Source organism: Aythya marila (genome assembly GCF_965140915.1).
Source record: "Aythya marila genome assembly, chromosome: 2".
In the NCBI taxonomy this organism is placed as follows: domain Eukaryota; kingdom Metazoa; phylum Chordata; class Aves; order Anseriformes; family Anatidae; genus Aythya; species Aythya marila.
The window spans coordinates 35486536-35514179 of record NC_139043.1 but is presented as its reverse complement, the minus strand read 5'-3'; the positions used below and the strand labels follow the sequence as shown (position 1 = coordinate 35514179).

Here is a 27644-nt window from a genome sequence, read left to right as displayed (position 1 = left end):
CTGCCATCATGCTAATAAACATTTCAGTGTAAGGTAGCTGTGTGCATTTGAGAGCTGCAACAGTGGAAGTCTGCTCTGTATTTCAATTTGAGTGTATGTCTTAGTCTATACTGATATGAATTAAATGTCAACTATTTAATAGAGAATTTTTGTTTTAAATTTGAAATTAAAAACAAAAAAAAAGAGATGGATTTTGCTTGGCTTTGGAGAAAGTAGAACAAGGAAAGATTTTCACAATTTTTGTGCATCAAACCGGTATTTTCTCCTTGCATTTGTGGAATACATTGGCTATTATGAGTACATATGTTGTAAATGAACTGGTTTCTTTTAAACTTTCTGCTTTTATTTGGACAGTGCTGAATAACACGGATTTCTCTAAAATTTGATACCTCCTGTTTTTTTTTTTTTTTTTTTTGTAAACAGAGCATAGGCAACAGCTGTAGTTAATATCTTATGAAATACAGTACTAATAAATACAATTAACATTATTTTAATGGACATTTTTATGTTGCAGTGATCTGTGTAAGCTTTCGTAGTGAAGTACAGTTAGTGCATATGGTACTGCTACAATACTAATTACATTTATTACAATGGCTTTTGCTCTGTATTTCAGCCATGCTCTGTGCGATGGACTGTTTCATAGAGGCATGCTGACAAAATGCATGCTATGAATGCAGCAGATGATATTAGAATAAATAAATGTGGAAGTTGGTTATAGCTGTCTGAAGGCCTCTTAGTTATGAAATACTTTCATATCAGTATTGGTCCCAAGGGTTTTGAGGATAACTGTGGCAAGAGAATATATGTTCTAAGGAGAGTCTGCTCTGTACAGAGCTTTCCAAATATGTTAATGCAAGCTCTCTGTCACGTACATCGCTTCTTATTTTTACCATTGTCATTTCTCTAGCTCTCTAAGGCTGCAAACAAAAATAGGGTCCTGTTGTGGTAGGTATTCTGCAAATAAAAAATGCAGGGGTGTGCAATCCAGTATGGTGCCTGAGCTACTCATAGAGTAGTGCTTATATTGTTAGTCTTGGAATGAGAAATAGTGGAGCGCTATCTTCGCAGCAGTGCCCTGGGCAAAACAGCCATTCAGAGAAGTGGGGCCAATTAGCATGGGCATGGTAGATGTACAACTTTGAAGTTGCTGCTTTTGAGACCACAGTTTGTGTGTGTCCAGCATGGGTGCTAGTACAAGTGTATTTGAATTTTTCATTCAGAATCACAGGAAGGCAGCTGGGAAGAATACTCCACCATACTCAGTATGTTATTGCCTTTATCTGCATAGCTGTGCTGTCCATGAAGCAGTTATCAAACCTGTTGCCAGATACTATAAGTAAATCCAGCCCTGGTGTGGGAGTAAGAGCAGGTAAAAAGAGCTCTGAGATCTTTCTCAGACCTGTTTTATTTATTTATTTATTTATTTATTATTATTTCTTCCCCCTCCTTTCCCCAGCTGATTGGCATGGGGACCAATAATATACTAATATACTTTGGGACCCAAAGCATTTCTCACAGTTTAATGCTGTAAGAGTGTACCTGTGTGATCCCAAGACTGGGGCCACAACACAGAAAAGGAGATTAAAAATAGGAAGGTAATAGGATACTTTGTTGCATTTCTAATGAGATGTTCAAAGCTGATCAAAGGAATCATTGAAAGGAGAGGATAAAGCCAACAAATGTCTTCGTGTTTACCTCATTCCCTGGAATGTCATAACCTACGGGAGTGGCAACTCCTGATTGATGAGCTCTCCACAAAACAGCTGACCTGTCTTGCAGACCAGTCCCAGACACCTGTGCAACCCCTTTGCCATAGCTCTCCTGGGCAGATGGTTTCGGCAGTCTATTTCTGTGAGTCTAGCTGGCAACAGGACTTCTGCCCAGTGAAGATAGGCATGCTCACCCAGTTAGAAGGACTGTGGCAGGAGAAGAATTTGTAGGAATATATAAAGAGCACGCTTGGCTAAGAATCTCCCTGATGTGGAGAAGTGCCAGGGAGTGAAGTAGGGGCACAACATGATCTCTGGGTAATGCAGGGAGGTTAGTTGTTCATAAATGAGGAGGCAATTAAATATAGTGGGATCTCAGGGAGGGGGACCAAAAATATGGAGAAAGAGGAGATAAAGCAGAAATGATGAGAGAAGGAAGCAGCCTGGAAAATGACAGTGCTGGACACCAGAAGGGCTTTGCAGGATTAAGACTGTAAGAGTTGGTGCAGAAGAAAAAATGTTTTCAGAGATGGTTAAGAGATACAAGAAAAGGGAATGACTGGAACAGAATGAAGTGGAATGGGAAAGAGCGGTTTTGGACAACAAAACGGTCAAGTCAGGCTCTAAGGAGAGTGTCCCAGGCTTGGTAACTTTGACCATTTAAAAAACAAATACCTTCTGTCTGGAAAGCTGCACATTAACTATTTGCATTTAAGATTGGAAGATACAGTTCCTCTGGGAAATTGTATTTATCCATAGATATTATGGCAAAAATGAGTTTCCTGAATCTGGTACCTGTTGTCTCATATGCGTTCTTCCACCTCTGATAGGCAGAAATCTTTCTGGTTCTCACATACATCCCTGTTTCCCCTGGTAGTCTTGATCACAGAAGGATAGAAGATTCCAAGTTGGAAGGGACCCACAAGGATCATAGTGTCCAACTCCTGGACCGCCCAAAACTCAAACCATATGTCTGATAGTGTTGTCCAAGTGTTTCTTAACTCCGGCAGTCTTGGAGTCGTGAAACAGGCTCCCCAGGGAAGTGGCCAAATCCCACCACCCTCTGCATGCAGAGCCTTTTCCTAACCCCCAGCCTGACCCTACCCTGTCCCAGCTCCATGCCGTTCCCTCGGGTCCGTCTCTGTCCCCAGAGAGCAGAGCTCAGCGCCTGCCCCTCCGCTCCCTTCGTGAATGAGCTGCAGGCTGCCATGAGGCCTCCCCTCAGCCTGCTCTGCTCTGGGCTGAACAAACCAAGGGACCTCAGCCTTGGTTCTCATATGTCTTGCCCTCCAGATCCTTCTCCATCTTTGTAGCCCTTCTTTGGACACTCTAATGGTTTAATGTTCTTATATTGTGTTTCTGAAAACTGCACCTTCTGAGTGATACCTTCTGCAGTTGGTGCATTTTGTGTTGCAGCTCTGCCAAGCCCAGCTTCTAGGTTAACTTAGGCCTTGAGGCCTATTTCCCGTGCCCCTTGCGTGCTCTTATAACCTGCCCTTACGGATTACTGCTGTTTCCCACCTTGAATGTTAGAAGAGGATTAGGAAATGAAGAGAAACAGGCATTGGAAGCTGGACAGGCTGAGGGGAACCCCATGAGTTCTTGGCCATTCTCATTTCTGCTCTGGCGTTAGAAATTCTCTTGTGTGTCAAGAGGGAGAAAAAAACCAAAAACAAAAAACTAAAAAAGACTGCCTCTTACATCTGGTGTCCTTGGTGTCTTTTTACAATGCTTCCATGTTTCATTCCCAGAGGAGGTGAAAATTTTGAGATAGTCCCCTAAGAAAGCTAACCACATAAACATTGCACTTTTTTTTTTTTTTGTAAATTTAGGAGAACCCATGGCAGATGTGTGTGGGAGTACACTTATTTTAACATGCTTTTGCTTATTTTCTGCTGTCTGCTGTTCTAATACTGTCTGTTGGGGAAGGAAATCTGCTTTTTGTATTGTAGTTTTTAGTGCTTCAACAGTGTGGTGTTCCTGTGTCTGTTGGGATACTCCATCATGAAAGCAGACCTTCAGATGTTGACAGGTCCAATACTCAGTTTACTCTGGCATATGCAACAAGTATGACACAGTATCAAAAATATCCTTAATTTATGTGCGGTTTAGAGCTGACTTCATGCAAATGTAGTAGCTACGAGACTGAGGGCTTAGGGCATCCGGCAGTTTAGCCTGCTACATGTGCAGAAGTCTATATATAGCTTTGTACCACAGGCGGTGACTGCAAAGATTGTAGTCCACTGCCCAAAGTAGCAGGCATGTCAAGTGTACTAAAGATCAGTACAAACATGAAGCTCGATGCCAGTAAAAAGCGTAGCTTTTTAAAAAATACTTCTGTTGAGCATACCTCTAAAAGAAATAATGTAGAAGATCTTAATTCAAAGAAGTTTAGTCTTGTGTTGCTCACAGACTCCTTCAATGAAAAGCATGTTCTCTGTAGATGGCATTTGAGGACAGCAGATGAATTAATTTGGTTTTGATTTAGCTCTTTTTTTTTTAAAGAAAAAAGCATATCTTGATTTGTAGAACATGTCAGGTAGAGCATACAAACTAAGGCAGTACCTTATGTGTAACTATTTATGATGCTGAGTTATGCAGGTTAAAACCTGAGATAGATTTACGTTTGTTTAAAAGGGCAGCAGCTGTGGTAGCCCTAAGCATGACGCAGTTAGGTGAGATAGACATGTGACGCTCAGCGTTGTAGCAGAATATGTATTGCCAAAGGATATTCTTTATGAGACTATGAATTCAAGGTGTGCGTATTATTACCAAAAAAATAGGGTTGTGGTGACAGTTTTTAATGGTATGGGGATGTAGCTAATGATCAGTGTGGAGAACTGAGCAGTTTAATCTGTGGCTTGTATATTTTTGGTTTGATAAATTAGTTCTTCTTGTCTGTGCACTTGCTGGTGAGAAGCATTGTTTGTACTAAACTTAACTAGTGAATTCCGGTCATAGGCTTTGAAAGATTTTAGTGTTGCTTGTGGCTTAACCAATAAGCAGATGTGAAACATTTCTCCTTTTCTAGCATTTCTTCTTCCTATTCTATCACTGATGCAACTGCTCTCTCCAGTATTGAATAAACGGTCCCCTGTTAGAAAAACTGACATCTGGAAGACTCTTCACAGTACTTCACATAGCAATGTTCTGACTCAGCCATTAGTTGTCAGAGCTCAAATCGGGGTCATCTCAAGAAATCTGTAATGCCTTTTACTTCCAGCAAGAGCTGGCCTGAAAATCTGCTTAATGTTGTCATTCAAAATTTACATGGTTTCATTAGGCTTATTAAAGGCAATGAAAAATGCAGCAGTATGTAACACTGATAAAGTCCTTTCACCTTGCTATTTCAAATCACGCTTATGGACGATGAGTTTAGCTTTCCACTAGCCCTGGGCAGAGGTATTATCTCAGTTTTATGGACAGGAAAACTGAGTTAGATTCAATGACTTGTCCAAGGTCATACATAAGACTGATAGTATTGGGGAAAAAATGTCCAGACTTGTCTTAATTACATAATTTTTTGAATAAACTCACTGTCGTAGAAAAGATATATTTGTATCTATGTCTTGTCTTATGGGTTTTAAAACTTATTTTCAATGTGAATTCTTGCACACACACAAAAAAACAAAACAGTATTTTCCTCAGATGCGTGATTCTCACAGCTGAGAATATTTAGAAGAATATCTTTTTTTTTTTTTTTTTTCTTCCAGAGTTCAGTTCACTGCTTCCTACAAAAACTTTGTTGTAGTCCACTTTGGCTCTGTTGTTCTCTGCCTTTGTAAGATAAAGCTGCCCTCATTATTTAGCATTCTTGCATTTGCATATGTACAAGAGGGAACAGCTGCTTTCTGCAGGGATTTTGTGTACTCATTCATATTCCCACAGTGGTGGCCTTGTTCTGAAGCACACTGCTACCCTGTGGAAAAGTAGAAGAATACATCGGCAATACAGAAATCTGTTACTAAACATTTAAAAGTACAGCAGTAAAGAAAAAATGTAACCGCAGAGTTGCATTTTTAAAATCTGAAGTGTCACGTAACAATGATGTATAAAAAGTCTCTTCCTCTAGAGCTGCTGGAATGTAATGGGAAAAAATCTGTTCAAAATAAATTTTGCAATCCTCTTGAAGTTTAAAAGACAAAAACAAAAACCAAACTAGTATTATTACTAAGAATGTTTCGTGGTTTTGCCTTATTTTATTTTTTAAATACAAATGGTGGTAGTGCTCATTTCTTGTTTGAAGATGATTTTGGCCTAGATAACAAACAGCTGTTCCCATATCCATGGACAGAAAATTGCGTGACTCCATGTTTCTATACAATTGAGACTTCCAAGCATGATCAAGAAGATAGGTTAGTTCCTGAAGTTTTGTGAATAGCTGGCCAGTCAGCTATTTTTTTCCTCAACACTTTTACTGTATGTTTTCATAATGGTTCAACTCAGATTTTAAGATAAATTAAAAATATATGAAAAATTAAATGGCTAAAAATAGATTCTCTCCACAAATTGAAAAACATAAAATCCCTTTTCTAGTTTAGAGATAAAAAGAACTAAAACTCTGGTCAGAAATATGAGAACCCATTAAAGAATGTAATTTGTATGCTTTGAGTTTAGAGAAGAAATTCTGCTTTTCAGTTCTTTGGAAAAGAACAAACGCTTTCACTTTGCATTTGTCTTTAAAATTCTGAAGCATCTCAAAGTGACTTTTGAGGAAAAACTTTAACTCCAGGTGTATGCAATTTTCTTCTAAAGCATTAAGATAGGTACATAAATGAGGTTGCAAATACCCACGCAGTTGAGATGGAATGCGCTGAATGTGATGGTTGCGACTGGACCAAACATTTAAAATAACCAAACGTTACAAATATGATTATGAGCCACTTCCTTGCTGGATTTTTTCCTTCAGTTTTGCCACCTTCTACTGTTGGAGTTCTTGTTTTAATAGTAGTAGATAGTATTAAAATATTTTCAAGAGGGAGGAAGGAACTTACAGAATTATAAATATTCTGCTTATGGATATCTGGAGGAAAAAAAAAAAAAAAGGAAGGTCATAGTCTGACCTACAGACCTTGGCAGTGTCCTTTAAACAATCATTAATCATATGTAGTGCATCAAATCATCATGTGCAAGATAACATTAGTGACCTCTCCAACTGAGAATAACAAATGACTTAATTTTCCTTTCTATACATGACAGTAGTGTTGACAACCTCTATGTATATTTTTTTGCCCTGTACCTAATCAACTGATCATTCTCACCACAAAATCTTCCTTTGACTATATTTTTTCACTCCTATTTCTGCATGATATGAACCTTTGCAGACAACATGTAACGGGGTAGTTGTCATACATGCATGTTTATTTCTGTTGAGATATCTGAAAGCGAAGTAGTTTCAGCATCTTTTATGCTGAGGAAATGACAAACTGAACAAGGGAAACAGGGTTATGTTGACTACCTAGCCTTATTTATTTAAATATTCTGTACTTCAAAACATTGGTAAAAGCACAGCATGTAACAGTATTCTAGGGGAAAACCACATATTGCTTATAGTGTTTTTGGGAATATCTTTATTCACACGTGTGATCTTAAATAATACACACATCTTCTACATTACTTATGTAAAAGTTGCTTAAAAGTCCTGAAAGAAACATTGCTAGTTGTAACTGGAATTGTGATGTGCTCAGAAATGTGACTTTATATGCAGTTAGGGAGTTAGAGTAAATATTTTAGAGCTATACTGAAGACTTAATTGCCTGTCAGCTCTTGAAAAGGTCTTGTTAAACCAATTATAACCCTGTGATGTCTCAGCGTCTATTCTGTGTTGGCCAACTCTGCAGCTACGGGGTAGTGGAGTCCACAGGATCAGTGTGTATTAGGGGGTTAAAAGGCACCTTAGGCAATATTTCGTGACTGGCTGCCTTCACAGAAATGGCCTCAGGATTTCAGCATTCTGGGCTGTCAGTCTTGCCACTGCCCCACCACCTGCAGTCTGATAGCTCCAGCTGTTTTTCTCCCAGTTTTGGAGCCTGGCCTTAAGCAGGAACATTGCTAGCAGCTGCGTGGCTAAGCCCTGCAGAGGCTTGCAGCTCACTGGCTGTCCTGATATTCATTCAGCCCTTCACCACAAATTTGGAGGCAAAAATAATGTGCCATCCTGTTGGCATCTTGGGGTGCTGCAAATCAGAAGTCTGGCCTCGCTTTTTTCTTTTTTCTTCCCCCTTCACTGGTGGTGCCAGGTGGTAGCCTGGCTCCCTAGGCATTTTCCTGACCAAATTTCACTGAATGGCAGTGGGACAGAGTTCATGGAAGTGCAAGATATTTAAAGATTTTGTTGCTGCTGCAGACTTTCTTGCTGCCTTTTATTTATATTTTTTTCTTTTTGGCACTCTTACATCATTTAGAGACCAGATTAGCAGTCTCTGCTGTTAGTTGCTGAAACCGAGTGGTTCATAGGAGAATGCTTGAGAGCAGAGAAAAAGGACATCAGAAAACAAATCTCACTAAACACTCTAAAATACCATGCAACTTCTTTTGGAAATCATAGTGGATGAATACGCTCTAGGTTTTTACCATGTAACTGCGCCACTGGAAGCTATCAGGACAACCCTTAGAGCGTTGGTTTTACTGTTCATCCGCCAGTCAGTCAGGACTAACTGCAGCTAGGCTTAACCAAGTAATACTGTCAATAGGGTAAAGTGCAACTCTCTTATTTGATCTTACAGGCTATGCCCAAGATACTCATCGTGAGAGCATCAGTTGCAATAGGTGTCTTTGTTGTGTGTGCTCTTTTTATTGTTCATTTGAGGTATTGCAAATTAAAACTGATTAGACATTCTTTCCATAACCCAACTATATATTGAAGCTACACTTGAGCTGTACCATTATTGCTCTGTTGAAGTCCCGCATGCATTTTTTGTCAAAAATATTTTATGCAACAGCTTCCAGATCTACGCAGTGAGATTCAATTTATGAACATCTGAATAAGAGAAGAAAGATTGATAAATGTGAGCCACTGTGCAATTTATAATCCCTCACATATCTACAAAATGCCTTTTTTCCTAATAAGCATCCTAGCATGCTTTTTAACCACTAAGATTCAGGTTTCATCTTTTTTGATGGCTTGCCTTAAGGAAAAAATCTTAGAATTTTAGTTCAAAAAAATTATTTTGACTCTGAATTTGAGTTTGACTGGCTAAAACTCTCCTAGAACTTGCTGGGAGAAAGTTTCATGTGCTGTGCTGTGTGCCGTGCACGTCTTCTGCTTCTCAACCTGAAAAGGATAGCATGGATGTGACCAGACACAAAGTTCACTACTTGCCTCTGAGTCTTTGTCACCACACCTAGCTTCAAGTGGTTAGTCAAGTCACTAATTTTTAGAAGGCTAAGCTCTTCTTAGAGTGGAAGGGGGGTCAGAAGATTGGTGTCTTTTTCTTGAAATATGGTGATCTGTTTTGTGCTGCAGCTCACCTCTTGCATCCTTCAAATGATATTTTTCAACAGTGACACTCATGTTTAATAAACAAATGATAAACTTTTGGTTGCTCTGTGTGGTAGCATGTGTCTTTGGTCATGTTTTTAGGTTTTTAAGGTTGACAAGATCTTAACAGTGAAACAAACAGAACAAATCTGTGTGCTGAGTCCACCTACTTAACAAGATTCTGTTGTTACAGAATCTAAATCCCTCTGCTGGGCTTCAGCCTTCAAGGTTGAAGTTCATTGTTGCCCCTTAAAGCTAGTGCTCCAATGCTATTTTTTCCCTGTGGATCTATTTTGAATTATAAATCAAGCACACCAAGGTTTTTATGTATGCTGTGACTATACCTGGTGACTTCTGTCAGAGTTCCTTGCTCTGCCAGTTGTGTTTAAGTGCATGCCTGAATCTAAATTGCATTTCTAGAACCAGATGGATAAATTAGGCTCTGTAGCCCAGTAATGAATGTATAAGCCAACCCAGCATGTTTCAGTTTCTGGTCTCAGCACCAGTTTCTCTGATTTCTCTCTTAATACTTGCTTGTTTTTTGCCCTTGGTGAGGGACAGGAAACCACATACCAAAACAACAGCAACGAAACGATCAAAAAACCCAAACAAATTTACAAACAAAACGCCTGTCCCTTTCCCAAAACAACCACCCCCTCAAATCTGGCTGAGTTTAGCATAGCATTCTTGGAGGGGTAAAAGTCTCAAAACAGAGGAAAATCTGGAAGGGCCACGCCAATCTCTGTTGTAAAATTCATCTCAAAGCTACAGAGGTGTATGTAGATGTAACCAAATGTTTTTGTTTCTGTTCTAATTAAGCATCACTGTTTTGTTCCTCTTGTACTATAGACTATGTGGTGACCTTTGTGCTTTTTTTTTTTTTGATCTTAATTTAGTTCTATTGCTTCAGCTCGTTTCTTCGAATAAAGGATGCTAATTTATTTGTATTTGCACAGATGGCCATGTCATTTTTTCACTTAATATGCTCCAACACATTCTTTTCTATTTTTTGTGTTCCTATAGAAATTTCTTTCTCTCAGAATTCCTTGTGCAACTGTATTATAATAACGTTTAACGTGATGAATCAAAAATTCAGAAAGGTACCTTTTGGGACTAGAAAATATGACAGTAGGTGCTGCCTCCAAGAAATAATTAAATGGAAATGTGATAATATGTGCGAGGGGGTGTTGCTGAGACTGTTTGTAAACTTTTGATTTCTAAATGTTGCCTTCAGGCTTGGTAAGAAAAGCTCAGTGTTTGTAAAGATTATCCTGACAGCAATATGCTGGGTCAATTGTCAAGACATGTTTAGCATGGGGGGACGTATTAATCTGCTACAGCTACCACTGTAAGTGGTTGGAATAAATAGAGGGCTCAAGCAGATGAAGAGGGATTAACTGTGTAAATTGAGCAAACTCTTCAATCACTAAACCAGTGATTTTACAAAGGATTAGTCTGCTTTTACAAATATTGATTACTGATTTGTTACTTGGAATGAAGATGATATAACTTGTGCAGTTGCTACGTAGTATGCTATGTGAAGTGTACATCATTCATATTAATGGGATTGTCATAGACATTATAGAAACTGACAGATTTATTATAGCAGTTGCCGTTAGCATTGTCATAGTTAAAGTTGTGTCAGCGTTTCCATTAAAAGTCCCATTTCCATTTTTTCGTGTTCATAGATCAACTTTAAAATTTGTTCAGTTGAAATTTTGGCAATACCTGTTTATAGCTTTGACACAATTATTATTTCTGTGCGCTTCTAAAGAGAACTGAATCAACAATTCTTATATTGGAAGAAAACACTGTATGTGACTTTTAAAAAATGATTACAGGTTCACCACGTTCCTTGTTTTTAGTACAGCTTTTGAGTGACACTGTATTTTCATTAGTTTTATTAAGCCAGGCTTGTAAAGGAGTGTGTGTGTTAACTAGCTGATGTGGGGGAGGGACTTTTTATATAGATGAGCTCTTTTGCTTATCTAAAGGATTGTCTGGCTTTTTTTGGTGTTACTAGTCTGATAAAGATTACTTTTCCTACTAATCTTGTCCCACGTATATCCTCAGATTGTAATGCTACCACTAAATACTGTCCCACAGACTAAGCAACAGTGCTCATTTAGAAGGCTCAGTTGATTCATACACCTTCAGAGTTACAACTGGCATGAGTTTCAACAGTGGTATGTTCACCAGCTGGCTTGTCCTTCTAATTCTTAATTTAGGTTTATGTGCAATGGTGGGATTAAGAGCAACGCAGGTGTCCCCTGATTCACATACCACACAGAGGAAGAGATGAAGGAGTTTGAAAAGATCCCTGATACCTATGCAGTTATTTCCTCATAGTAAAAGTCTTTATGGTTTTTTTTTTTTCTTTATTTTTTTCTATTTAATGCTTGTTTGCTTGTTTCTCTTAGTGTGTCTTCTTTCCAGTCTTATATAGACAGGACACAAAAGAATCGAATCACAGCTATTCCCTCAGTTTTCTGTTCCCAAACTGTCATCCCTGTTGCAGAATATAGTGGTAATCCTGGTTTGTGAACTTCCAATACCTTAACTCTTCCAATTTTCCTGTTGTAGAGACTGAAGATGAAGAAATTGTATGCTTTAACCATAGGTAAACATGAGTTGGCATTAAGGAAGTCAATCAGAGTGACTTTCTTTTGCTTTTGGATTTCAATTCCATAGATGGTATCCAAAGAAGATTTTAATCTGGTTTCTGTCTTTAGAGATTCAGATGTGTTCAAGTGAAATTTTCCAAATAAAAATGAATATAATTGTTGTTTATTGCAAATAAAGATATTCCTAGTATGCCACTTGGTACTAAAACCTGTAATAGCTGTATAGAGTCATCTCAGAATGATGATAATCATATGTGGAAAAAGTCCATTGTCTAGCTTGGTATTGCTCAGATCATTTAAAATTGAAATGGGTGTTTCAAGTAACTAGACATAATAAAATTGGACTTACAGGTGAATTGGTGAAGTTGGTCTGATTTTTTCTTTGCTGTTCAGTGAATAGCTTCTGCCAGAGCTTCTCTTGTTGCCTGCATCTTCAAAAGTGTGGATTTCTTCTGAAAACTTCAAATGCAGTGACAGTATTAGCAAAGTTATTCTTTTTAATATTGGAGTTGGTATTGGAAGATGGTTCTTCCCATTGTCCTCAGTACTGCAAGGTGAGTGACCACTGCAATTGACAACTGGAGAGCTTTCAGGAAAACCAAGTATTCTCTTAGCTTCTTGCAGTGTTTCCTGTATTCTTTTAAGTTGGGTCACATGCAACTAGAACAAAATGGAGAATTTTGTTATCTTTCTGATAGCAAACTCCTTATGAGAGGAGGCTTGAAAATACCTATATACTTCTTCAACAATAAAAACTTTGGATTTTTATTACCTCTTTCAGAGTACTTATAAATAAAGACACTGTGTTGGTCACTCCTGTTTTTATTTTTTACGGTTACATTTTTTTTTAACCTTCTAATAGTCTTTCTCTGCAGATTTTTTTAAAGTGCAATGTCGTTATTGTAAGTCTCCATAATGAACGATATTTGACGTATGTTTTGTGTGCAGCAGTGAACTTGAAAGGTTCATGTGACGTTTTTTCCCTTTTGTTTTTATTTTAAAAAGGCTTGTCTTCATTTGCAGACTACACTGGGAAGTCTTACCTCCATCTTAATCCACATTAGCTTTTGGATATAGAGGAGCTTTTAGTGTGATAGTTCGCTGATCATAGATTTTTACTTAAATTATCAGTAGTAGAAGAAATGTATCAAAATGAGGTAATGAGGCAGAACATTCAAGCCATTTTGTGTTTGCAGGAATACATAAAATGTAGAAAATGAAAATTATAGCTTTCTTAGACCTCTCTTCATTGAAATCTGCAAATGCCACTTTTAAAGATTTGGTTCTGGTTTTAGCTGACTGTAGGAATTCTAATCTCTTCCTTCATACAGATGAAAGATTTCCAGCACCGACCAGTAATGTTAAAAATTTTTTTGATCACGGATATGAGCTGTTGGAGCATTTAAAATGCTCAAAGTGTGTATGCATGTTTCCTTTCAGAAGCTTAGCAGGCCAAGACTTTGGCCAGCAGTCAGAACAGTTGGAACTTTGCAGCCTACAGAACTAAGCCAAGAAGGCTGCCACTTGGCATGAGTGACTTTCATATATAAAACATCCAACAATTTATGTTGGGGGTTTTCATTGGTGTTTTATGGTAGTCTGAGAATTTCCTTCTTTCTCTGGATTTCTTCGATATTGCTTATTGTACACACAGCATGTTACCTTTCTGATGAGAGCAGTAGTTAAAATGTTCCCCTGCCTAAATGCCTAAATATCTCTATCACAGATTGAAATTCACATTGGATGATTTTCACTTTCAGCTAAACAGCTAGATTTGGCATTTCTCCAATTGTACTTTTTTTTTTTTTTTCAGTGTCCTTAAACAAGCTTCCAGAACTACAAAGTGAACAATTTAGGCAACAAAGTTATAGGCAACAGATCTTCCTTGGGAGAGATTACAGTGCAACAAAATATTGGGAAAAGATGAATTAAGAGGAAGAAAAATTCTATGCTATTTGTTTGATAGGTGATTTGTGAAGAATCCAGCTTGGATGGTATTACCAAAATCTGGATAACAGTCAGAATGAATCTGGGTAACAGTCACAGAATTCACTTAAGCTCTCATAGATATGTCAAAACGTTGTTGAGTAATAAATACTTGGGTTACTAGGATGCTGAAACTAAAAGAACGTGTACTACATATTTTAAAATACCATTTGAGAGTTCATTATTTCCCTTTTGAAGAAGTGGCATTTGGCAGCTTTTCTGCCAAAATGTGTTTAACTCAACATGAGAAATATTTAATAGTTGTCATTGTTTACTGGCAGTTTAGGCTCATTTGCTGAACAAAATCTGCCAATCAACCAAAGAGGAAACTTTAGACTCTTCAAAACTACTAATTCAAAGAGTCAGGACAAAATCAGGAAAATAATAGAAATCTTGTTCCAATTTCTGTAACTTTTTGTTAAGCATTGTGATATGTGCTTATTTCCAAGCGATTCTTATACTTACCAGGTGGTTATTTAAAAATAGTAGTAAACTGTGGTGTATTGTAGTATTACCTTTTCCAGATGTTTTAGATGTTAAGCTGAAAATTGTTTTTTTTCACCTGGCCATATTAAATACTAGCTTTTAACTTGCTGTTTGATAAACCTATAGGACTTTCTTCCAATTAGTCATCTGGGAATACAGGAATCATGATGTGGTTAAAGATGCTATCCATATGCATTTTGACATCATGCTGGTCATACTCCAGCTGTAGACTCTTTATTCCTGACCTTTTAATTTTCTCTGATTAGCTAACAGCACCTTCTGCAGTTCAACTATTGTGTGGATATTCTGAATCCTTAGTTAGGGTTTCTAATCAAAATTGGATGTGTGTGCTTGTCTGTGAGATGATGCTGGGAAATTTCAGCTTGCCTACATCATTTCATGAGAATTTCCAGTACCCCTAATTGAACCATGATGTGTTTTTTTTTTTTTTTTTTTTTTTTTTTTTTTTTTTGTCTTCTATCTGCGGTGGAGAGGCATTGCTTTTATCTGTGCGTTTTCCTGCAGATTTTATTTCTGAAAACCAAGTAGGAAGCTGAGCTTCTTGTTACATGGGCATAATTTGTATTTTCAACTTCTACGACAGACACGCTTTTCTGTTAGCAGTAGTGTGGACCTCTGGATGACGGAAACCTTTCTGTCTCTTTCCAGAATGATTGATTAATCTGTAATGATCCTTGGAGGGATGTAAGCAAAACTTTAAAGTTTCTGTGCCTTGTATTGCAGTGGTATGAGCGGTAGAGCTTGTACAAGAGACCTTTTCTTTATTGCTGTATCTTCCTTCTGTTGTCTTGCCTGAGAATCTTTGAGAAACAGCAGAAGCGGGAGGGCTGCTCCTGTGAAGCATCCCAGGGTTGGTTTTGTAACCCTGAGGGATAATGGCAGCCCACAGTGGAAAACATTGCTTCTTCTTTTTCTTTGCTTTTTAAAATTACCAATTATCCATGAGAAAGTCAAATCTGGATTAAGGGGCAAAAACCATTATCTCTGTTGTATATTAACGTGTTATGCAAAATGTGACAGTGGGTGTTTTAGAACCAATTTGAAAGCCATCAAAAGAATGCATAAGTCCAGGACCGTACTGGTTTATGAAGACCTTGCAAATTCAAAGTTAAGTTTAGGCAAGCAGTGTGTGATCCAGGATAATTCCATTAAGCTGTGGATCCTGGTGAATGGAGACTGAGTGGCTGACTCCAGTAATTTATTTAAAAAAGAAGCCTTTGTCAAATGAAATATGTTACAACTATTAAAGAAGCTTTGCACAGAAAACAGATGAGAATTGAGAAGCCATAGATGTAAGATTTTGTTAATTTAAAATATCTAAATACACAGTTATTTAATTAGGGGGTAATTGAAAATGACTAAAAGAGATTTCAAGCATGCTAAGCACTTAAAAGAGCTCAGTATTTCTGTAAAGAATATGTCGCAGTGGTTTTCAGGCTGCCTGGCTCACTGCCTTCTCCTGAACTTACAGGAAGGAAGGGAGGAGAAATCCTCATACCTCTCTCCTTACACGGGAGGAGTGAAGAAGAAAAAGTCAGCATTTAGGCCTTTGAGGGTGTAGTATTAGTGTTCGTAGCCCAAACTTCAGATCCCAAATTAGAAAGAATTAAATAACTAGAAACAGATGCTGCTTTAAGTATTCTTAATAAAATACACGGCTGGCTCTTCTCAGAGGAGTATATTAAGTAGGAGTATTTTGAAGGAATAATTATAAATTATTAGAGAACACGATGGTGAATGCTAGGCATGGCTCTGGAGCAAAACTTCACAGACTAGAGAGTCTTTGGAACATTCTGAAGGCCAAAATGTGAACTTTTCATGAATGAATGTTTCAGAACCCAAATGTTACATTTATTGCTCTAAATTAATTATGTTTTCTTTAAGATTTATCTTTTCATTCTTGCACGTTAGACTAATTCATAGCTATTAGGCTGCTACATTGGCAAAGTACTAAAGTAGCCTTCATGAAGGTGTTGAAGACGGTTAATGAAGCTAGAGAGATTTTATGTGAACTTCCAACTGATGGCTTTTCCTTAATCAGAAGACTCTGGGAAATGAGATTTCTTTATTATTTTTTTTTAAGTTCAGTATACATTAATCTTCACTAAAAAAAAAAAAAAAAAAGGTAGGGAGAAGGCATGCTTATAAAAGTAAAACACCTCTTCTTTAGCCTAACTTCACAGTGGTTGTGCAACAGATGTGACCCCACTGTATTGCTGTGTACAGATTCAAAATTAATTGAATCCCTCTGCAGTAGCTATTAAAAATGGGTAAACGCTGTATTTCCAGATCAAAATGAAGTAGAGATGTATGAAGAATTTTGGGAGATGTCTGTGAGAAGGGGGATGGAAGGAAAAGAAAGAGGAGTAAAATATGTTTTGTTGCTAGAAACAGTACTCCTTCTTTGCTTACACTTTAACAAAAAAACTTTCAGATTTTTTTTTTTGTCTATTTGCCCAAGAGATATCCTAAAAGCTCTGAGCTTGAGAGAAGAAAATCTTATTTTCTGCATTTTAACAGATTTTCCTCTCTGGTTTCTAGCTGATGTCAAAGTTTTTACTAGCAATAATTCAAATAGGAATAGATTTCAGTTTCTCCTTTGTTTTCTCCTATAAATGGGTCTTCTGCACAGTGAAAAGATAGCTGGAAAAATAATTTTCAAGAGTAGTGATTTTATATCTATTTTTTAAGTTAAAGGAAGATAAAGTTACTGGTTTTGTTCTCACTACAGTCAAATTAATGTATTTTGTCTTGACAGTTTCTTTTTCCAAGGACTGAAGAATTGTGAACGATTCTTATTTAAGCAAGAAGACTTTACCTTTATAATACTTAGACCTATGGGCCTGTAATCAGCTTAGCTGATGCTGAATTACTTATCTCCACTTCGCCTCTTTAACTTCCCATAAGCATGCTAAGCACCTCTTTAAAATACATTGACCTCTAATTATTTCTTGCTTTATGTATCCCTTAGCCCACATTGAAGAAATTAAAAAAATATATTCCAATTGGTGTACAGTGCAGAACAATACAACCTGCTTTTGTTTGGCTTTGTTCTGTATGAAGAATTAAACTTTTACACAGTTGCATTTTCTAGAACTCAAAATGCCATGTATAATGATTAAATTTCATACTTTATCATGTAAAGTGACACTGATTAAACTGTTTTTAAGTAATGGGGGGCAAAATTGCAGTATTCAGGCTTTTGACCGTGAGATTACCAACTTGCAAAAATTCTAGCTATGCCATCAACTTCAGGCTGAGGTCTTTCTGAAGTCACAAGATGCACTGGATTTGTGGGATTTGTGCACTGGGACCTGTGCATTAATACACCTACCTTGGTAACATTCACTCACTTCTGAAGGCAGAGCATGGCTGGTAAACAAGCTGGCTTTATGCTTGAGTGAGAGCATTTCACTTTCTTTTCAGTGGAGGAATTTTCAGCCTGGCAGCAATAGCATTATAATAACTGCCAGCTGCTCACTTGGCACAAGAGTGCCTAGAACCAAGAGGAAGAACCTGGTGCATTTATGTATAATTTATTTTTCTCCAAGACTTGAAGGTTTAGGCCTCATAAATATTTTTATCTGGTCTTTGTATGCATCAGTCTGGGAATATGCAAGTGGAGCCTGCAGATTTTGGTTTGGAGTACATTTCAGTAATTCCCACCAGGATAAGATGAGAAATTATTTTGGGGGATTCGTCAGTGAGTGGGTGGTCAAGAAAGAAGGAAAACCTTTAACAGTAAGCAGATGGACCTCCCTCATTTTATACTATCTATTGGGGATGCGAGATAATCATCTCCCCAAATATTGGACAGTATAGACATGATTTTCACATCAAAAGAAGAAAGTTCAAGACATTATTTGTGAAGCAGGAGCTCGGGAATGGAAAGGAGACGTTTTTGTGTTCTCAGCTCTGTACTTGCCCACCACTGTCAAGGCTGCAGAAATGGCATCTGCAGGGGCTCACAGGAGCAACATTTGTACCTGTATCTGTAAACTCACACAGCTGCAAGCAACAGACCACTTTTTGACTCACAGTGCCACTTTCATCTAGTATTTACACCTGGTTTGAAAACCTACAGCCTACCAGAGGAGAAAATAGGAAGGGTTATGGGTTTTTGGTAATGTCTTTATTCATAAATTCTTGAGACATATCTGGAGACAGACTGTAAGGGGCAAAAAAGGTAGCAAGTCGTGGTGGTCTCTGTTAGGCTGATTCTGGGAGAGAAATTTTACTCTGATCTGGTAGTAATTGGGCTATATGTATCTGTGCAACAAACACTGAGGCACCCAAGAAAATTAACACCAGTAGGAGCTATTTGGCATTCCTAAGATGCAAGCTCCTTGCATCTCTAAGTTTCATTTCTTATGGGGGACAATCTCCAGTGAATTAGAGGAGACTGAGATCCAGACCATTTCACTTGCATCTGGGAGGGAGGGGAGAAATTTATCCTTGCTCTGAAGAAGTCGTGGAGCATGCGTGAGAGTATAGTATGGGACTGGCATTTGAGAATTCAGAGCTCTAAACTCAAAAGGAATACATGATTTTAAAAATATTCATTCTTTCTTGGCAGTCTCTGTGTGTTAAGTAGATTTTCTGGAGAAGGAGCTGTCTAATTCAAACTTCCATACAGTAGTCATTTAATGAGTCTCTGATCTCAGCTGCTGGTATAACGTAAACAAAAGCTGCTGTACTATAACAAAGTGCTGCTTTATTTTATTTTATTTTTTGAAGATTTGTGCCAAGCCTGTTCTATTTCAAATGAATGGGGAAGCAACATTTTGACTGAAAGCAACAGCTAAAAAGCAACCTGCTATGCAAATCCCAAACTTTAAGTTGGGAGCTCCCACATATAGGGCTTGCAGTTCCCTCTACCCTCTTGTCCATGTCTCAAACAGGATTTAAAGCAATGAAAGAAATAGAAGAAAGGTAGAGGGGTCTTTTGCGCTGGCTCTAGGCGGTAGCTGGAAGGAAAATGTAATTCTCTTTTCTTTCTTTCCCTCCTTGTTTGTGTTGCAGTACAGGGGTAAGATTTAGTCTATGTTTGTGCCTTCTTCCTGCTGCATATGCACAACACCTGTAGTTAATATGAATATGAGAGGAGGTGGTTCTTTCTTTTTCCTTTATCCTTTTGATGCTACTTGTTCTTCCTCCCCTTTCCTCTAGATGTGCAGGGGAATGAAAGAGAGAATTTAGTCAGATTTATGCTTTTTCTTTCACGTACAGCTGTATATGTCTTGGAATATTACAGTTTGGTCCCTCTCCCCTGCCCTTCCACTAAAGTTTCATCATGTTTCATGGTTCCCAGGCTTCTCAGACAGCAGTAGGATAATAAGCCTGTGATCTATTTCTGCTTGGGCTACTTACAGGTTTTGGTCGACAGTGAGGCTGACCAGCTGCATTTTGTTTCATGGTGCTGCTGTCGTAGCTTTGAGTAACAGGAAAAGAAACTGGGTTCTCCTCAGGCTGAAGGTGGAAGACTTAATTCTGCAGTGTCACAAAACCAGTGGAAGACGGCATTTTTATCATGCAGGTTCTTTTTCTCACAAGCTGTCAATGCCCTGTGTAGATAAGTGTAGTTTCAGAAACTGCCATCATCAAATTTATCCCAACTGGTCTCAGCAGAAGCAACAAAACTGGAGGTTGGGTGGGATACTGACTACAGCTCTCTGAAATACTTCAGGTAGGGTCATACCCATAGGCAGAATAACTTGAACGAGTCCCCTTAGTATGTTTGGGGCTTTATGTCCCATTTAATTTGTTCACTGAATGCAATTAGTTGTTGGAATTCTTAAATTCAAAAATATACTAATTTTGTTTGTTTATTTAGGTTTTATCCCCTACACATCTGTGGGGATGCTCCGTTTTAAAATCAGCCCTGCTGGGTGAGGTGAAGCTGGAAGTGTTGCACACTGATGCCTCCCAATGACCAACTTAAAGCAGCACACTATGTCTGTTTGTACAAACTCTTCCCCTCCCCCACTCATAATATCATCATTAGATCATCCGTTTAAGTAACTATTAAACTTACTATATACCAGCCAGCAAGTGTCTTTGTGTCAAATTCTCATTTAAAGTTGTGCAGTGGTTGCATACATATCAAGAGAGGGGGAACAGCTGCATCACCCAAACGTGTCTGTACATGGAGCCAGTAGCTCTTGTATTTTTAACACAGGAGTAAGAATTCCAAAAAAGTTGAAATGATATCCAGTGTGCTGCTAAGCTGGAAAAAAAAATCAGTGGAAATGTCAATTCATATAAAATTGTCTACAACCTTAGTATCCAACACAAACTTCAGTCTTCTGTTGTCTGAAGAGCAAGTTGTGTTGTTTAAGGAGTAATTTTGTACTTATAAAAATAATATTCCCTGTATCCTCCTACCTTTTTTCTTGTGTTTCCCTCATACAACTGTATTTAAATAGGGCAACGATAAACTAACTCATTTTTGAATGCCAATTAAAAAAAACAAATCTATTATAAGGGACAACCTAAAAACCCAGGAAGTAGATAGCGCCTTCCAGAGACAGTGTTTTTAGTTCAAGGTCAAACAATTGATCTTTAACCCACCACACACAGTTTAAAGTGGTTGTTTAGCACAGGGGTTGTCTGCTGATATCAGTGCTTTTTTGCATATTTTTATGGGTAGAACTTAATGAGATTACATATATTTTGATGAAGAATTGCTACCGTGTAAGCTTGCCACCTACCTACAGTGACTCTTATGAATATTTGATGATTGTAAGTAGTAGGAACTTCACTGTGATGCTCACACACACTAAAAAAAAAAAAAAAAAAAAAAAAAGGCAGCAGCACAGCAATAGCTTTTGTTCTGATTTTTTGCTTGCAGTAAACAGTGAGACATTCTGTACGTGTTATTAGACATATCTAAAATGTTTCTGAAAACTAGCAGTTTTGTTTGAATCATAATTTTATTCACTTACCAAGGGAAAGATGTAGGGTGGAAGTGCAAATTTTAATGCCTACATTTCTATTTTAATTTGAGTTAGGGTCGACTGGTCAATCTTATGCTTCTAGCTATGAATTAATAGTTGAGAAAGAGGAAAGAAAACAGTGGTTCGTACCATTTTGCAGATGCAGCAGTGCTCTACAAAATCTGAAAATAATATCTGTCGAACAACAATTGTGTAGGCTTCTGTGGAATGTCTTTGGTCTATGCAGTCTCACCTTATAAATCCTATTTGTCTAAACAGTGCTTTGCTATCATATTGCAAATTAGGCAGTGTCTGTCAATAGCAGGTGTTACATTTTATCATCCCTTCATCTAGTTTTTTTTTTTTTTTCAGTATAATATATGCTCTTCACCTTGTATGTTGTTTCAAGATATTTTTGTGTGAAGCTATTATTGAAAACCAGATTCTTGATACAATTGCGTGAATTGTGATACTTGTTTTTTGTTTGCACATTTGAAAAATCACTGCTTTTATTACCAGCTGACTTTGCTGACCCTGTTCAAAACACAAGTTAACTAAGTTGCCATAATTTGCTTAATTTATATTCTTTCCATTTTCTTCTGAGATTTGTAGGGGCAGCTACATAGCTATATTTTTCTTAGTGGTGATGACAGCAGCAACAGCTCTAACATTCATAGTTTTTGTACTTAAAATAATCTGGTGTAGTAGTTACTAGAATTATTTTCTCCTGTAGCTCCTGCATATTAAGAGTATAAGAATTCATTAATGCTACTATATTTTTTTTTTTTTTGAAAAGCTGGAATTTACAGAACTTATTTTTCTTTCAGGAAATCTGTTTCCTCCTATTGCATGTCAAGATCTTCAGTTTGTTCTGAAGGCTGGATATTTGGAAAAACGCAGAAAAGGTAAGTTTAACTATCTTTGTGAAAATTACTTAGTTTGTGTTTTATATCTGGGACATCTATGTGTCAGTATTTGAAGTTGCATACACAACTTTATACAAGAGTGATAAAATTGAATAGAAATTGAAATGTTGAATCATTATGATGCAAAAGAAAGAACAGCAAATAATTGCTTCTATACTGATAAAAGAAAATTCCATTTCTTTGACTAAAAAAATCATGCTGTGAAAGTCCAGCATCAGCCATAATTCAGAGACTTTTAGGTATTTTTTGAAGAAAACGTGAGGAACGTATGTAAAAGTACCATATGTTGACTTCATGTTTCAGTGAGCATCAAGATTTATTTTCCTTCAAGAGGGCAAATATTGATCTCAGCTTTGGTTCAGTCAATATTTACCTTGATTCAATAAATCTTATATTGTCACCTTAATACCCACTTAATGCAGCAATAACTGTAGGAAATATTTAGGAAGTTGTTCATAATTTCTTTATATTTAATGTTTCACCTGACTTCTCTCTTTATATGTTTTCAAATTCCCATTTACTTCCTTGCCACCAGCTTTTATTTCTGGTTTTCCTTCTCAGTGCCATACATTTGTCTTCTTCATGTCCAGATTTTGCTTCCTTTACTTAGCATTCTTCCAATCTCCTCCCTCTTCCCTCACCCTCAAAAAGAAGTAACACATTTGTGTTCAATAATGCTGTAAAGTGATGTAACACAAATTATATTATTTGCAGACCACAGTTTTCTTGGCTTTGAATGGCAAAAGCGGTGGTGTGTCATCAGTAAGACAGTCTTCTACTATTATGGAAGTGACAAAGGTAATTATAATAATAATGATGAACCTTTAAAATGATCTTTTAATGAAGAGAAGTAGTATGAAAATAAGAGGAAAAATGAAAGTTCTGTTGGAGTTGGAAACTGAGAAAATAAGGGCAAATGAAACTTTTGAAAAAAAAAAAAAAAGAAGTTTGTAAAACAGTGCTTTGAATTTTATAAATATATAAAATATTAAATCTCTGAGGATATGTAAGTGGTGTGCCCATTTTATAAAGCAGGAAAACTGAGGAAAAAAGTTTAAATTACTTGTAAAGCTACCTTATGTACCAATAACAGCTAGCTATTAGGTTTGATAGTACTCTAGTACTTAATTAATGTACTGGACAGCAAATGCTCTTTCTGTCCAAATGGTATTTTCATTTTAAAATACCCTACAGCAATTACACCTTCTTTGTTGTTTAAAGATGTCTGACTCCAGGAAAATGTCTAAAAACCACACAGTGGAGTTTCATGTTTCTTTCTAAATTACATTCTGGAAAAGTTAGAAATGAAATAAGATATTTAACTAGAAGCCAGTCATGGAGACTAAAGCTAGCTTCTAAATGTGATTTTTGATGGTCAGTTTTGAAAGAATTTGGCATAAGTGTTGGGATATCACTTTGAATATTAAATAATTTTCAGTCAAATAAAACTTCCTTTAAATTGTGTGCCAAGTGTATTTCGTATTTGAGGGTAAGGTAAACTATACAGAGTGATATCTGTAATTTTTAAAAGTGCAATTGTCTCTTTTTTCTTAAAGAAAAAACAGAACTTATTTCTGTGCAAACTTTCCATTTAAACTTTTTTCTTCTGCTTATGTTCATGTGACTCTACATGAGATTAGTGCAGATAGTCTTTTCATATGGTTTTAATTTAATTTGGTTCAGTTTGTTTCATTACTCAACATGCTGACTCAGTTAAACTCATTCTGTCTTTAAAAAAAAAAAAAAAAAAAAGAAAAGGTAAGGATATAATTGTATCTCATGTACTTTGGACTTTTAAGTTTGATTTTCATCTTGCTGCAGTTTCCTCTCAAATTCTGTTTCCAGAATTTTGTTACTATATTTGCTGTATGTCCCCTTTTCTACTTTACTCTTTCCTTGGGATTTACAGATTGGTCAAGCTTCAAAAGCATAAACAATCTTTCTTAGCAAAATGAAAAAAAAAAAAAAAAAAAAAAAGGACCTGTGGCCTAATACTGTTTTGTCTATAGTAATTTGTTATTTTCTCTGGAAAATTAGTTTGTGCTGATTGTTTATATATAGTTGCACGTTATATAGAACTCCAAAAACATATATATATGTTTTGGGTTTTCAAAGCTTTGGCTTTTCATCTTCTAGTTTTTGGTCTTTGGATTAAGGTAGGAAGACTGCCTGTCTCCTTTCTTCCATTTTTCTTTTGTAGCAGTTTGGCTGTCAAGGCTGCATTGTAATTTCTAATACCTGTGCTGAAAATTAAGGTACCTGGAAGCATGTTCTGCAGCATGGGGTTTGGGGTTGGTTGAAAAATCAATAATTGATTGGGATATACTGGGACAGCTTTCCTTTATTGATTTTCAGACATGCTTTGGCTTATACATTTAGAGCTTTTGTAGGCCACAGATTTGTTGGGGAAGATCCCCTAACCATACCCTAATGACATGGAAGAGGTGCATAGTTGATGGAGCATCTTTTGGGATCTGTGTAGATGTGTCTGGATTCCATGACTAGCTCACTGAGGAAGCAAACATCTCAGATGCATGAAACATGCTGTAGCATTTGGGCCCTTCTTTAGCTGAGACCTTCGGTGCTGCACCAGATAACTTGGGTCATGTGGAGAAGGAAGCTGTGTGGTTCACAACTGTAGGATAACTGAAATATGCATTCAGTTGGCTTAATACAAAACTACTGCCACCTCCAGAACTATTTAGATGGCAGTTATCTAAGTGATGTTGGTCTGCTCTAGCCTGTCCGCAAACATTTTGTATCAGCTGGGCCCTGCTTACTGACAGATTCATGCAATAGGAAAATTCCCCTTTTGTCAATGTGAACCCAATTTAAAGAGATCAGGCAGATGAGTGGGTCCATGTATGCTTGCAGTCATGCTGCATGTTACCTTTATGAGAAATTTAGTGCTGTGAGTGTTGGGTGGCACAGGTCAGAGAGGTGGCTGGGATTTCTATTTCTTGTTTTGCTATGTTTATGTTTTTAAATTCAGAACATGTAGACCACTAATCTGTGAAGGGTAAGTTATATCTGGTAAAACATGTATTTTGTTGTCCAAGTTTTGATTTTTTTTTTTATATGCTTAAATATCAGTGTAACTGAGTGCTAAATTTGAGGGTAAAGATTTATATTGTGTAGATGATTTGATGTTTCCAAAACACTTTTAATTATAGTAACTTTTTTTTTTTTTTAACATTAGGAGAATAAATATGGAAGGGTATAGAACAGACAAGAACATGTAAGGAAAAGTTGTGGAACCATTTTTCAGACCTGTGTATTGCTAATGAAAAATATGTGGCCTAGTCCAGAAGCATACAGTAAAAGCTAAAGCCCGTGAAAATACAGTAAATGACTGTGTGTGTGTGTTCACATAAGAAGTTACAAGCATCCTTTTAATGGTTGTGATGCCTGCTGGCTAATTCATGTCTTATTTCTTTTTTCCCCCTATTTTTTCTGATACTTTCAGTGCAGCGTGGATAGTGAAGCAGTTATCTCTGCAATACAGACAGGTCTAAGTATGTCACCTACATTTTTGTTTCCTGATCAGTGATGGAAAAACAGACCTTAAAGGTTTGACCTAATTAAACGTCGGAAGTGTGTATTGCAGAAAGTGCATCCATTTTTGCACTTGTGCTGCAACATTAATCCGGTATGTGGCCCACACAGAAGTGCAGCACAATGTTGAAGAGAAGCATGTTCAAATACCACGGCAGGCCTGGCTTTCTAGAAGCTCTTCTGGTCCTCGTTTTCATAGTTTTTCCTTCCATAAACATTTACAGTCCTTCTCTTTTCTTTGCTTCCATGAAGTAGCTTCCTGAGTTAGGTACCCTGTTTACAGGTATCACTATTTTTCTCTGTGATCTCTGGCAGTGCGCGTGTACTCAGTCACCTAGTTAGTACTTCTATCCCTTCAGACCTCAAAGCGTATGGACAGGAGAGTTAATTTAAATGAATAAATTAACAGCCACAGTTTTATATGCCCTTCTGTCTGAGCAAGCTGGAGGGATCAGCTATATGTTTAGCAAGGTAGTAATTGATAACTGAAATTGGTAATCAAGTCTTGATTCTCCCTAATTACCTACACTTCAGTTTATAGTGCCAATGTAGTGACATAGGCGGAAGAAAAATACCCTAATTAATTCTTCTTTCCCCCACATTATTGCCTTTTTTAACTCCTGAAGTTTCATTGTGCCTGTGGCTATATGTCTGCAATAGTTGTTAATTTTCAAAGGAAGTTCAGATGTGCAAACAGGTAACTCTAAGTTTCAGGAAGGTACAGGTTTATATAAGATCTTGATTCAGGGGATACTAAGCAGAATGTCCAATTGCAAGATGCTATGAAAAAAAAATAGGCTTCTCCAATAAAGAAAAAAAAAAAAAAAAAAAGGAAAAGAAAAGATATCCTTAGCAAAATACAGTAAAATAGTGCTGGTTGTCTTGTTGAGCAATATATCTTTGTGAATAAAAGAAGGTGCTGCTTGTTCCTTTTTTTTTTTTTTTTTAATCTTCCCCTAATCAGTAGTTAGTGTAACTGTTAAGTTGATGTCCATTACTTCAAGATTTCCTGTCATCTTGGTGGTTCATAAGTCCTGCATTGCTCTGTAGGCTCAGTTAGTCCACTGGGACAACTTTACAATCCAAGACTTATGTCTGGGATTGAACATAAACAAACTGGTGTACTAGAGTGTTTCAATCTTTGCCTCCATTTTTTTCATTTTATCATCTAGATTTCTCAAAAGAGGAAAAAAAAAAAAAAGACTATTGCAGTTCAGATTTGCAGTCTAAAAGAAAATGTTTGCTATGCATATGTTTGGAAAGGGCTATTCCAAAAGCTGGAAAAGGAATGACCATTTTGGAGATACTGACATATACTATTTTTAGAAAACGTGGTAAAGTATGTGAAACTACATTTAGCATGAAGCCATGTAAACTGTAAGATCTTACAGACTCCTAATTTCAAGATGAAGAGAGCTAAATTACAGATTCTAATAGTATCTATAAATACTTTATCACTTTTCTGAAATCCTTCTGTTTGCCTTTGTTCCTTATGCCTTTCTCTGTAACTTCTTTCCTTTCCACTCTCTAAGTCCTCTCTGTTCTACAGAGTGCACTAATTCTTTTTACATGTGCTAATAATATGGTCGCATCGCCTTAGGCCTCAAATTTACAACCCAATCATTTCAAGACCCAGCTGAAGGTTTACTCTCCTTTGTTTTAAAAGTTCCCATGGACTCAGTTACGCAAGGCTACTTCACAACCCTTCTTCTCTGCTTCCCTTGAGACTCCCTTTTCCTAATATAATATTGGCCCTGTTTCCGTTGTTAACAACGTGTCACTATTTTTAGTATGCATGCAGCTCATGTGTAAGAAAAATGTTAAAAATGTTTAAAGTGATCTCAAATTTCATTCAGATCTGTATTGTCTGTTTTAAAACCTAAATGTGCCCTAAATTTATTAATCTCTAAAAAAAATGTATA

General features: G+C 37.0%; 1 protein-coding gene across 1 annotated transcript in view; it reads left to right on the top strand.

Annotated features, from left to right (window-relative positions):
• Nucleotides 1-27644, top strand: part of SKAP2 (src kinase associated phosphoprotein 2) — a 114661-nt gene that overhangs the window by 45418 nt on the left and 41599 nt on the right. Inside the window, exons 5-6 of the mRNA XM_082753062.1 lie at nt 22069-22146; nt 22882-22965. Coding sequence (XP_082609188.1) covers nt 22069-22146; nt 22882-22965 — 162 coding nt within the window. The remainder of the gene's footprint in view (nt 1-22068; nt 22147-22881; nt 22966-27644) is intronic.